The 14,117-nt window shown below is 39.8% G+C and overlaps 1 protein-coding gene across 1 annotated transcript; it reads right to left on the reverse strand.

The window, feature by feature from the left end:
- Positions 1 to 1,506: 1,506 nt before the first annotated feature.
- Positions 1,507 to 8,806, reverse strand: LOC113331496. The gene is made up of 2 exons (XM_026578206.1): positions 5,217 to 8,806; positions 1,507 to 4,067 (listed from the first exon to the last, which is right to left on the reverse strand). Exon 1 carries the CDS (start codon positions 6,400 to 6,402, stop codon positions 5,299 to 5,301), a length of 1,104 nt encoding a protein of 367 aa, XP_026433991.1. The 5' UTR covers positions 6,403 to 8,806; the 3' UTR covers positions 1,507 to 4,067; positions 5,217 to 5,298.
- Positions 8,807 to 14,117: the final 5,311 nt, after the last annotated feature.

The raw sequence follows: 14,117 nt of genomic DNA on the forward strand, positions 1-14,117 counted from the left end.
CTTATATTCTTGACGAAAGTCAAAAGATGGTCATGTGAAAATCGCCGAGTAACATCTTACATGGTTTGTGTGACACAATCATTTGGTGTAGACTTGGAATGTTTCGTTATGATTATTTCAATAACTTGAAAATTGTTTTGATGCTAATAGTGTGTGAAAACGGCTATTGTCATCCTCTAAGAAAGTTTCAATGATTGAAATAGAGTTTAAAATACTTAACCATCATTGGATTATGAACATAGTGTGCATTCTTGCATGTATGTGATCCATGACCGGAACTCAAGTATGCATATCCGTATGCGTACTTGTAGTTGTGAAATTCCGTGTACCAAGTACAAATACCGGTACGCATACTTGCGTTAGGTATAGGTCCAGGAATTTCTGATGGGTTTTGGAAGTGTGTTCAAGTATGCATATTCGTTCGCATACCGGCGAACCCAAACCTAGACCAGCTACTTAGGTGTGCGTACCCGTATGCATACTTGAGTGGTTAAAATTCTAAAATCGGTTGGCTCATGAACTAATACATTTATATATTAAGGAATGCATTCTTTGCAAACCGTGGTTATAATGTTCATGAATTGATTCGAGTGAATCAACCGATTTTGCTTCAATTGTGTTCTTGTATACTTTTATGAGAATATAGCAATTGAATAACTCTTTAACTAGTTTCATTTGAGTCATTTGAACTAGTTATGGTTAAGATGAATAAGGTTGATATGAGAGTGTTCATATAGCTAACCTTGGTTAACTATTGTTGAGCCAGCATGGTGTACACGTTTAGGTACGGTTACTTAAACCTAAATGAGGGTACATTTGATTTGTGTATAACAAGCTAAGTCTGACCTAACGGTTGAAAGATATTAGCTTGAATCTAATCAGGTTTTCATCTAACGGTAAATACTGAATGCTTTGTTACCAAGGTAACTTAGATTGCAAATCCTGGTTTGAAAACCATATAAAGGAGAACTATAGCAGCTGGGAAACTAATGCGTCGGTAGACCGACTTTGCTTTACCGCAAGTGCACGGTGTCAAAAATAGCACACGATAGCAAGCACGATTCGTTCCTTCAAGGAGTGCGAAAACTACTACTAATCAATATTAAGAACTAACCAATCAATTCAATATTCAGAGATTGTTGTACCAAAAAAATAAGTTAACATGTCGAATAGAGCAAATTTATAAAGATTGTAAATCAAGGATGGGGAAATATTACGGTTACGGAATCCGTTGTAGGCCAAGGCTTCACTCATATTCTATCACAAAGGTCTCTTTTAACCCATGTATAATAGCAAACCTAGCTAATACATGGAAGATGCGGCGTTTAAGCTTTATCGAAGAATTATCAAAGATTATGTTTGTTCTCAACCTAAAAGATAGACACCCTAAGTACTAACCATACAAGGCATAGATAGTCATAGAATTATCATAAATCAAATATCATCAAAGTTATGGATGGACTAATGTTTTTGAATTCAACAATGTAATATACAAGGCATAAGACATGAGAAACTCATAAAACAATCAACCCAAATAAGAGAAACACAAACATGAAGTTATGCTTTTATTTTCGAAACCATTGTTTAAGAACATAAATAATATGACCTACAAGTTCATCCTTCACCCTAATGTAGAGTTTAGCTAGACATAGCTTTCTTAGAATCCATAGAAATGATAAAGTAAATGAAAAGCGAGTAGAAATGCTCAAACCCTAGTTTCTTCCCTGAGTGCGGCATATCCTCAGAAGTCCATCTCACCGGATATTTGTATGCATCCCAATTCTCTCCTTCTGACTGGTACAAGCACCACCAGAGCCCAGTCCAAATGCAAATACCCATTCCTAATCCTGGCCCTTCTCAAAGTCTGACCACCAACCAATTCGTCCCTGACCAGCTAGAATGCCTTGGTTCACCGGCAGCAGCAGCAGCTCAACTCCCATCCGACTAACCAACAACACCTTCTTCCAGACTGACCACACACCCATCTTCATCTTCTGTCCACCAATCATAAATACAACCACAACATCAGCATCAACACATAATCCATCTCCAATTACCTCCTAGTCACTGTGTACCAACGAAATGCCAAGCTCCCAAAATCCATCTGTAATTCCATTCAACCACAGCAGCCTCCAAGTCATCACCTCCACTACAAGTCTCAACCATCTCCATTTACTGCCTGAAATACTTCCCATACAGCTGCCATTAACCAGCAACAAAGTTAGGTCGAAACGCATCTCGTACCTGATGCCGCTGATGCTGTTTATCAACCGTATCAATAGGTGTCGAAACCCCCAAATTCAGCTGATGTTGCCACTGTCATCTACAAATTCAGTTCATATCAAATTAAGAACCCCCCAAAATCTGTACTCTTCACTGCCCTGCGACTCCAACAGATTCAATCCATCACTGTAACAATTGTTTCCACTATTAACGCCATTGATTCAACCAACTTTAGGTTAAAACCCCTTCTCAATCTCGATTGCAGTCAGCTCAGATTAGCCCCAAATCTCGACCTCAACATCCAATTTTCAGACCATATTAACAACTCCATCTTCCCTTCTGCCAATTACTTCCCAATAAAGTGTCGAGAGATTCACAGTATAATTTCGACACAAACCCAATTAATCAAGTCTTTCTTCTCTCAAGAACAATCCCTGTTTAGATCCCATTTGGACAGCAAGAACAAAACACATAATTCCATTGGTTCCATACTGTTGAGCATATTGAACTTGATGTTCTCTCTTCACATCCACATACAAATTCCACCACTAGCAAATAGACCTAATACAGACCCATCACACGGATTCGACTAACACGCATCTAATTGATTTCATTTTCTATCTTTCATTCGATTTAACCACTTCTAACCTCTCCATTCAATTCCCAATAACAACAATTTCCATTTTGTCTTCATGGTCTCAATAACTTTCGATTAAACCCAATCTGGACCTATAATTTTGAGGAGAAGAACTTGAACCCTCATTGATGTGTTGTGTTCTCTTTCTGACCTAGAAATGAAATAAACGAGAGAGAGAGAAGTGAAGGCAGCCGCTTGGTTAGGGAATGAGAATTTCTTTTCCCTTCCTGAGATAGAGAGGACCCGTATACTCTCCACTAAATACTTGTGGTTGTAATAAAGCCACGTCTCACTTCCTTGTTTACCCACGAGTGGGCATTTCCTATGCTCTGGCCGTGAAGAAATGTATCCATGTGGTTCCTTGAGTAGTGAACTGGCCATTTTGTCGCAAACGCTAATTAAGCTCCATTTAGCCTTTTATTCTCTGGATGAACGGATTCCACTTGTAATTCCTGTAAAAGGCTTAAAACAATGTTATCAGCTAAATATCGAGACCTAGCTAGTATAAATGTGGGTATAAAAATGTCGCATTTACGTGCTTATCAAACTCCCCCACACTTACATTTTGCTAGTCCCGAGCAAAATAAGAAAAATTATATCCGCTACACAGCTGGATATGGAGAGACGTCTGCTAAACAGCTATACGGAACCACTAAATAGTGGAAGAGAAATGTCTGCTAAACAACTAGACGAATCCACTAAACAGTGAAAAAGAAATGTCCGCTAAACAGCAAGACGGATAATCAGATTGACCCGCTCTACAGCTGGTCATGTCGTGCAAAAGAAAAAAAATTTAAGACCCGCTCAACAGCTGGTCATATCATAAAAATAAATAAAATTGTTTTGCTGTTTTTTTTTTAATGAATGTGAATACCTAGCACAAATTTGTATACTCAACCACTCCCCCACACTTAAATATTTCCATTGTCCTCAATGTAAATTGAGTCATTCAAAGTAAAATTCAAGGTGGAAAAATTCCTAATATGCAATAGGCAAATAAATAAAAGATAAGAGTAAAGGAAACAAATCTAATGGGTTGACTCCCATGAAGCAAATGATATTTGTTTCCCAGCTTGCGCACAACAAATAATCTCAACCGAAGTGAATAATGATGCATAACAGCAACCTGCCAGCATATATGTAAAGCCTGAAAAGCTGGGGATCAACCCAACACACAAGTTCAGCTGCAACTATGAACCTGCAAACACTATAAACACCCAAAAAGATATGTGAATTCATAAATAACTCACTCCCATAAACAATAAGTTCAGAATGTTTACCAATTTTGATTCCCAGTGGAGACTCCCAATTGGGTTTTAGATTAGGAGGGAACAATGCATTAACAATGTCAATAAGCACAAGACCACAGGACTTGGCAAAGGAGCTACGCAAACAATTCTTGGTTCTAATTTCTTATTGTGAATTAACTGACCAGTATCCATATGTTTCACACTTATATAAGCATTTTGATAACTACTACTAGTCTCACGAAAAACTAGTTCATCAGGCTTGGCAAAACAAGATGAGCAAATATTTGATGGTTCAGTTTTTGTTAACTCCTTACAACCTGCAAAGTTTTCAGACATGTTTTCGAGATTCTCATTATAACAGTGAGTATCATCATTCACACCATTAACCATACATACATGTTCACAAGTTCCATAAATCGCAGACGAATTTGAAAGGCTAAACACATTTATATCCATTTTCATATTTCCAAAAGTAAGCTCCATGATTCCATTGCGACAGTTGATAACCGCATTCGAGGTAGCCAAAAAAGGTCTGCCTAAGATGACAGGAATCTGCCCACTAGGATTAGAAACAGGTTGGGTATCTAAAACAATAAAATCAACGGGATAAACAAAACTTTCAACCTGTATAAGAATATCCTCTACCACTCCCCTAGGAATTTTAATTGACCTATCAGCCAATTGGAGAGTGACATTAGTGGGTTTCAAATCACCAAGTTCTAATTGCACATACACAGAATATGGCAAGAGATTCACTCTGGCCCCTAAATCTAACAATGCATGTTCAATCCTATGTTCACCTATAGTGCAAGCAATCGTAGGACAACCTGGATCTTTAAATTTGGGTGGAGTTTTCTGTGTGATAATCGAGCTCACCTGTTCAGTAAGGAAAGCTTTCTTACGCACATTCAATTTTCGTTTCACAGTGCACATATCTCTTAGGAACTTGGCATAAGAAGGAATTTGTTTAATGGCATCTAAGAGTGGAATGTTGACGTTAACTTGTTTAAACACTTCTAAGATGTCATTAGGACTAGCTCCTTTCTTACGAGGTAGTAATGCTTGAGGAAAAGGAGCGCGAGGAACATAAGAAATTTCAGCATTACCTTTTTCGGTTTCATCGGTTTCTTTTTGTGTTGAAGGAGTCACCTGTGTAATAGTAGGCAGGTTCCTATCTTGCACATTCTCCTAAGCATCACGAACATGGTTATCCACAACCTGTCCACTTCTTAGGGTAGAGAAGACTTGGACATGATGAGTAGGCTTAGCACCAGATGTGCTTACCTCAACAGAATCCTTGGGGTTGAGCTGTATTTGACTCGGGAACTGATCCTTGTCTCGCTCATTCAACTGGCTAGTGATATGATCTAGTTGTTGCTCTAAGGTCGCCATAAATCTTTGAGTAGCCTGCATAAACAAATTCATACTTTCTTCCAAACTAGAAAATTTTTGGTCAGCAAAATCATTAGTAATAGAAGATGTATGCGTAATAGACTCAACATGCTTAATTTCAGCATTTCTTTCTAAAGACTCAACTCTTCGTAAAATATCAGCAAACTTTTCCTCAGAGTCCAATTCACTGTCAACTCTGTGAACCCCTGTGCTACTAGTCATTGATCTTATGGGTTCTCTAACCTCCCATTCTTGTGTTTTTCCTGCCATTTCATGCAAAAATTTATAACCTTCTTCGGCAGTCTTATCAGGAAAATTACCACCATAAAATGATTCTACCATATTCAGAGTTTTGAAATCTAATCCCTCATAAAGGATCAATGTGAGCCTAGGAGTATCAAATCCATGGTGTGGACATTGTAGCAAGAGATCATGGAACCTCTCTATGTAATCATAAAGAGATTCTCCTTCTTGCTGAGAAAAACTATTCAACTTTCCACGAATGGCAATAGTTTTATGCCTCGGAAAGAATTTATACAAGAATAGATTAATTATGTCATTCCAAGTATGAATTGATGAAGGAGCTAATGCATTTAACCATGATTTTGCCTTATCCTTCAAGGAAAAAGGGAACAACCTAAGTTTGAGATACTTATCAGCTAAATCCTTGAATTTCATTGTACCGCACAATTCTTCAAACTCTCTAATGTGGTAGTAAGGATTTTCATTCTCCTTACCAAAGAATTTAGGAAGTGATTGAATGGTGCTTGTTCTAATCTCAAAAGTTGTTGTGGTGGTAGGCAAAACAATAGAAGAAAGTTGAGATACTCTAGTTGGGAACATATAATCTCTCAAACTTTTAGGTGGAGGGTTCGTACCCTCATCATCTGTTTCCGTCATGTATAAAGGGTTAACTCTAACAAGACGATCAAACTGTTCTCTATCCTAACCACTTAGTAGATACTGCATATGCAAACAAGATGCAGAAGTTTGTACAAACTCACCTTGCAAAATCTCAGCGAGCTTTTCTGCCGTTTTTCGAGAGATTCAAACTCACTAAGGTACCTAAACAAAATCAGAAAAACTGCTTAAAAGGAACTAAAAGAAAATAAAAACAAAAATACACTATGTACAAAAACTATGACTAGAAAATTGATGATATCAATCAGAGAGTATTTTACAGCCACTCCCCTGCAGCGGCGCCAAAAACTTGATGCGTCGGTAGACCGACTTTGTTTTACCGCAAGTGCACGGTGTCAAAAATAGCACACGATAGCAAGCACGGTTCGCTCCCTCAAGGAGTGCGAAAACTACTACTAATCAATATTAAGAACTAACCAATCAATTCAATATTCAGAGATTGTTGTACCAAGAAAATAAGTTAACAAGTCGATAGAGCAAATTTATAAAGATTGTAAATCAAGGATGGGGAAATATTAGGGTTACGGAATCCGTTGTAGGCCAAGGCTTCACTCATATTCTATCACAAAAGTCTCTTTTAACTCATGTATAATAGCAAACCTAGCTAATACATGGAAGATGTGGCGTTTAAGCTTTATCGAAGAATTATCAAAGATTATGTTTGTTCTCAACCTAAAAGATAGACACCCTAACTACTAATCATACAAGGCATAGATAGTCATAGAATTATCGTAGATCAAATATCACCAAAGTTATGGATGGACTAATGTTTTTGAATTCAACAATGTAGTATACAAGGCATAAGACATGAGAAACTCATAAAACAATCAACCCAAATAAGAGAAACACAAACATGAAGTTATGCTTTTATTTTCGAAACCATTGTTTAAGAACATAAATAATATGACCTACAAGTTCATCCTTCACCCAAATGTAGAGTTTAGCCAGACATAGCTTTCTTAAAAGCCATAGAAATGATAAAGTAAATGAAAAGCGAGTAGAAATGCTCAAACCCTAGTGTCTTCCCTGAGTGCGGCATATCCTCAGAAGTCCATCTCATCGGATATTTGTATGCATCCCAATTCTCTCCTTCTGACTGGTACAAGCACCACCAGAGCCCAGTCCAAATGCAAATACCCATTCCTAATCCTGGCCCTTCTCAAAGTCTGACCACCAACCAATTCGTCCCTGACCAGCTAGAATGCCTTGGTTCACCGGCAGCAGCAGCAGCTCAACTCCCATCCGACTAACCAACAACACCTTCTTCCAGACTGACCACACACCCATCTTCATCTTCTGTCCACCAATCATAAATACAACCACAACATCAGCATCAACACATAATCCATCTCCATTCACCTCCTAGTCACTGTGTAACAACGAAATGCCAAGCTCCCAAAATCCATCTGTAATTCCATTCAACCACAACAGCCTCCAAGTCATCACCTCCGCTGGGAATTCAAATCACAGGTTGATACAAGTCTCAACCATCTCCATTTACTGCCTGAAATACTTCCCATAAAGCTGCCATTAACCAGCAACAAAGTTAGGTCGAAACGCATCTCGTACCTGATGCCGCTGATGTTGTTTATCAACCGTATCAATCGGTGTCGAAACCCCCAAATTCAACTGATGTTGCTGCTGTCATCTACAAATTCAGTTCATATCAAATTAAGAACCCCCCAAAATCTGTACTCTTCACTGCCCTGCGACTCCAACAGATTCAATCCATCACTGTAACAATTGTTTCCACTATTAACGCCATTGATTCAACCAACTTTAGGTTAAAACCCCTTCTCAATCTCGATTGCAGTCAGCTCAGATTAGCCCCAAATCTCGACCTCAACATCCAATTTTCAGACCATATTAACAACTCCATCTTCCCTTCTGCCAATTACTTCCCAATGAAGTATCGAGAGATTCACAGTATAATTTCGACACAAACCCAATTAATCAAGTCTTTCTTCTCTCAAGAACAATCCCTGTTTAGATCCCATTTGGACAGCAAGAACAAAACCCATAATTCCATTGGTTCCATACTGTTGAGCATATTGAACTTGATGTTGTCTTTTCACATCCACATACAAATTCCACCACCAGCAAATAGACCTAATACAGACCCATCACACGGATTCGAGTAACACCCATCTAATTGATTTCATTTTCCATCTTTCATTCGATTTAACCACTTCTAACCTCTCCATTCAATTCCCAATAACAACAATTTCCATTTTGTTTTCATGGTCTCAATAACTTCCGATTAAACCCAATCTGGACCTGTAATTTTGAGGAGAAGAACTTGAACCCCCATTGATGTGTTGTGTTCTCTTTCTGACCTAGAAATGAAATAAACGAGAGAGAGAGAGAGAGAAGTGAAGGCAGCCGCTTGGTTAGGGAATGAGAATTTCTTTTCCCTTCCTGAGATAGAGAGCGTATACTCTCCACTAACAGCATGTGGTTGTAATAAAGCCACGTCTCACTTCCTTTGATTACCCACGAGTGGGCATTTCCCATGCTCTGGCCGTGAAGAAATGTATCCATGTGGTGCCTTGAGTAGTGACAGTGGCCATTTTGTCGCAAACGCCCATTAAGCTTCATTTAGCTTTTTATTTTCCGGATGAACGGATTCCACTTGTAATTCCTGTAAAAGGCTTAAAACAACGTTATCAGCTAAATATCGAGATCTAGCTAGTATAAATGTGGGTATAAAAATGTCGCATTTACGTGCTTATCAGAAACCTAATCCCCACACCTCCTGTAAGATACTAGTTGTATAAGCTAGAGTCAATTCTCCTTTAACCTTAGGTTTTTCACGAAACCCTGTAGGCTAACGATTTAAAGACTTCATTGGGATTGTGAATCCAGACCCAACTATTTTCTCTGTAGATGCGTGTTCTGATCTTGCCCTATTCTATCGTATTGAGTATTATCTTCTCTAAGATTTTCTCGAGATTGATTCTCCGATATGCAAGTTAAAAAGTAGTCACAAACATCTTCGTCTCATCGTTTGTGATTCCACAATATCTTGTTTCGCTACCATACGATTAAGATTATTGTGAGGTGATTGATAATACTAGGTTGTTCTTCGGGAATATAAGTCCGGTTTATCAATTGGATCTTGTGCACCTTGATTTATCAAAAGAAGGAACAAAAGTAGTAGGTATTTCTATGGGAGACAGATTTATCTATTCCAATAGACTTTTCTGTGTGAGACAAATTTGTTTATCAAGTCTTCGAATTGGGGTCGTAGCAACTCTTGGTTGTGGGTGAGATCAGCTAAGGGAATCAAGTGTGTAGTATCCTGCTGGGATCAGAGACGTAAGGAGCACGACTGTACCTTGAATCAGTGTGAGATTGATTAGGTTTCAACTACATTCCAGTCTGATGTTCATTGGTAGTAGTCTAGTGTCTGTAGCGGCTTAATACAGTGTGGTGTTCAAGGATGGACTAGGTCCCGGGTTTTTTTTGCATTTGCGGTTTTCCTCATTAACGAAATTCTGGTGTCTGTGTTATTTCTTTTCCGCATTATATTTTGTTATATAATTGAAATATCACAGGTTGTGCATTGAATCGATCAATTGGTAAATCCAACCTTTGGTTGTTGATTGAAATTGATTGATCCTTGAACATTGGTCTTTGGTACCGTTCAAGTTACTTCTCTTATATTCAATCGGGCTCGCAAATTCCTATTTGATGATTCCGGATTGAATTGAGAGATAGATATATAAAACTCTTTGATATACTTTTCTCTAGATTGAGTCTGACTGTCTAGTTGATTCTCTTGAAAGTATATTGGAGTTTGTCTATTCAGATTGCCAAACGAAATATTGGGTGTGGTTGTTAGACCCCCGCTTTTTCAATAATAATGAAATTCTAGTTTCCCACCAACAGTATTATTTAGATGCTTCTTGATCCCAAAGAAGTCTATAAACTAGCGGACGTAAGAGATTTCGCTAATTAGGTTACTCTCCTCTCCAAGTTAGTATTACAAGTAATACTATTAATCGTCTACATCGGTTACAATGAAATGAAGTGTCTGCCTTAGGATAAGCTTGTAAGAAGAACAAAACTTCACTATTTATAGGCCAAGGTAGTTTGGATACCAAGGAATTTCCATAACCGAAAATATTTTTGTTCATGGTGGTTTTTAGTTCGGGGATAAAATTGTAAAACCCTGTAATTAATGCGCCATCGCTCTGCAAAGAGGTTGAGCCATTTAAAGTGATGAGTGCTCAAACCTCTCAACTTACATATGTATTGAGCAATTCGGTATACTTAATGCGCCATCGCTCTGCAAAGAGGTTGAGCCATTTAAAAAGTGATGAGTGCTCAAACCTCTCAACTTACATATGTATTGAGTAATTCAGTACATTTATATACGAAATTTATCCAGAATGGTGCGTCAAGCAACAGTCCTAGATATTCTGTAAATTTTAACATATCGCATTATTCGCTAATGCATTGACCTGCCTGATATTTTCCTATGCTATGTTCCCATCCGAACTCCCAATATTGACATGACATGACGATTAAATGTTCACTCTCAGCAGAGTAGCGTGAATCTCCCGAAGTCTCAGTATTGAGAATCTACATGAAAATACTCACACATGTTGCATCGTCCTCTGACAAAGAGATTTTCGTGTCGACGCACTTTTAATAGAAAGTTAGTGCGATCGAACGCGTTTAAATTCCTTAAGGAGAATCTGGACTGTTCATATCAGTCTCAAAAAATAATCAGGGCCACACAATTTGGCCGCGCGATTTAACAAGCTTAGAGTACTCCTAGCAGAACTAGGCAATCATCATAGTGACCACCGGCGGGCCCACTAGTGCCCTAGTCGATCGAGTTCTATGTTGGTCATTCACAAGCGCTTCAAACGCCGACCCAAACATGGGTGTTCACGTTGTATAAAAATAGCTCAAACGAGCTAAGACCGTCAAAAAAAGGTCTTAAATACATCATGACCGTCCAACTTTTCCAGCCTTGTTGGACGGCAGAGATCTTTCCTGGAATAATCAAAGAGGCACCAGCATGCACATTGGCGGCCCAACTTCCCCCTTGCCCGATCGACCTGCCCGCGGCAAGTATGTAGATCAACAAATCGTTTTCCCAAACTAGGGCAAGCACGCTATTTTCAAAACCCTAATTTGTGTAGCGGCAGTGTACAACTGTCGCAAATATATCGTGTCCGTCCAACTTAGCTAGCCTAGTTGGACGACATAGATCGTGTTTCGGGCGATCAAAGAGGTGCACATGAGTTCACTGCCAGCCCAATTTTAATCCCACTCGATCGACTTACATGTGGGAAGTCAATGACGTATCAAATTGCTCGATTGAACTAGGGTAGACGCGGTCGTTTCTAAAACCTTAATTCATATTTGCGGCAATACGCTACTGTTGCAAATCGATCGTGACCGCTTGTTTTCTCCAGCTGAATCGAGTGGCTTAGATCTGATTTTAGATGACCCAGGAGATGTCAACACACTCACTAGCGGCTCGTCTTCACACATGGCCGATCGGTCTGTTTGAATCAGCGCCCAGCGCTTGGAAATCGATTAACCAAAATAGGGTAGTTGCACGACTGCCAAACCCTAAATCAACGGCAGCAAACATCTGCCGCAAAAAAACTATCTCGTTCGTCCAACTTAGATAGCTTGGTCGGACGGCTTGGATCAAATATTAGGCGATCAATGAGGTACCTCAATGATCATCGGCCACCCCCCTCCTGCAAGGAACGATCGGCCGAGACCGTGCGATCCCGGATGATCTCCCAAAGATGGCCCTTCGCGCTGCCTCAATAGCAGTCATTAACTGCCGCAAATCATCTCGTCCATCCAACTTTTTTAGCCCATTTGAATGATGTAGATTTGTGTTCAGAAAATCAACAAAGTAGCAATGCGATCACCGTCCACCCCTCCTTCACAGGGGGCGATCGACCAAGCAATAGCTTTCCCCTAGAGCCACTAAACGATCACCCAAAGGAGGTCGGTCATGCTACCTCTTTTAAGACGCCCAATCCGCGACTTATTTGATCGAGCTCTAAAACAACGATGCTTCATGCACATCGATTATTTTGAGCTTCTTAAAAGAGATGCTCTACGTGCATCGAATACATACGATATTTTATCGGTCTCATAAACAACTTAGTTATTTAACCTAATAGCACCATAATCTACTCTTTGCGGCAAGTCCCACGACTTTACCCACTCACTAGAGACATCAAACATGTCACAAACTGGGGGATACTTACTGGGTATTGGTCTGGTGGTTTACAGTGTGCGGCGTGCAACGCGCCCATTACGAGAACGTGTTAGGAAAGGACGAACGATTAACAACAATGAGATTAGTGGGTGAAGGCGTGACCACATGATGATCGCCACCTCTTACACAACCTCACTACTCCACTACTTAATCTTCTCCACTTCTTACGAGATCAGGGTTGCGCTCAAATGACTTGTATAAATAGGTTTTCAACCTATTTCGACATGGGGGACAATACAAGTGTTATCAACACAAGTAACCAGAAAGCATATTATGATACAAGTCACAAAACAGGAACACCTTCATAATTCAACATTCTGATCTCGAACACTTTCTTCGCTTCCCTCCCTAAGATCAACCCTTCTCCTTCACTTTGTGACCGAATTGAATTTGGAACGACCATTTCTTGGTTTAGGCCAGAGTCTACAGTTTGATCTCTCGAATCTAAAAGTACTCCCATGCAGTGCATTTGTTTAGGGTTTGAATTCGTTTCTCATCAACATACCCAAATTTAACAAAAAACGGTAGAATCAGTTTTTACCATCAAACAACTGGTGACTACAGTGGGAGATTAATCTCTCGGTTGAAAGATCAATTTTCAATTCTTTTGAATTCAAGATGGTGGATCTTATGTCTGGATCAACAACAAATCCCGATGTTACTGGCGCTGACAATACCCCTGGCATCAACGTTGCTGCCGGTGATACCAATGTACCACCTACCAGCACGATCAACACATTTCGTGGTACTGCATCCTCAACCACCAACACCAGCGGTGCAGGAAATATTCCCTTGGGCGTGACACCTCCAATCACCAGATCCAGAGTCGTTGCCTCTACCCCCAATGTTTCTTCGAGCGTAACGCCTCCGGTTGTTACTAGAGCTACTGCCACTCCCTCATCAGGACGAGAGACTCGAGGAACCAGAGGAAGCCAACCCCCTATCACCATTGTTGATTTGATGGAAAGACAAAAAGTTCTCGCCAAGTCTAAGACAGACATGGCTACAACTCAGAAAGAGGTACTTACTTTCCTCAAGACACTGACGGAGCGGCTACCACAAGAGCCACGTCATCCCATGGAACCAATAAGGAGTACCTTCAACACTCTTCGCAAGCACTTCAACATGGCGTGCATTCATAGATGAGGAAGTTCGTGTTGTTCCTGAGCGCTCAAGAGAAAGGAATCAACCATACGTGAGGATCTAGAACGACTTCTCCAAAATCGAGGCAAGGAAAACCCGGTAAACCTGCATCAACATAAACCTCCCTATCCTCCTGATGTGCAAAGAGTTCCTCTCCCGAGAGGATACTCTTCCCCTCAATTTTCCCTTTATGATGGTACTGGTAATGCTCGTGAACACATCTCTCGTTTTCTGGAGTCATTAGGAGAGCACGAATACAACCATGTCCTTCGCCTGAAAGAGTTCTAGA

The sequence above is a fragment of the Papaver somniferum genome, unplaced genomic scaffold (assembly GCF_003573695.1).
Source record: "Papaver somniferum cultivar HN1 unplaced genomic scaffold, ASM357369v1 unplaced-scaffold_125, whole genome shotgun sequence".
NCBI classification, from domain to species: domain Eukaryota; kingdom Viridiplantae; phylum Streptophyta; class Magnoliopsida; order Ranunculales; family Papaveraceae; genus Papaver; species Papaver somniferum.

Excerpts from the sequence above, each read along its gene's own strand:
- LOC113331496 (XM_026578206.1), bottom strand. The coding sequence starts at position 6,402 with ATGACGGAAACAGATGATGAGGGTACGAACCCTCCACCTAAAAGTTTG.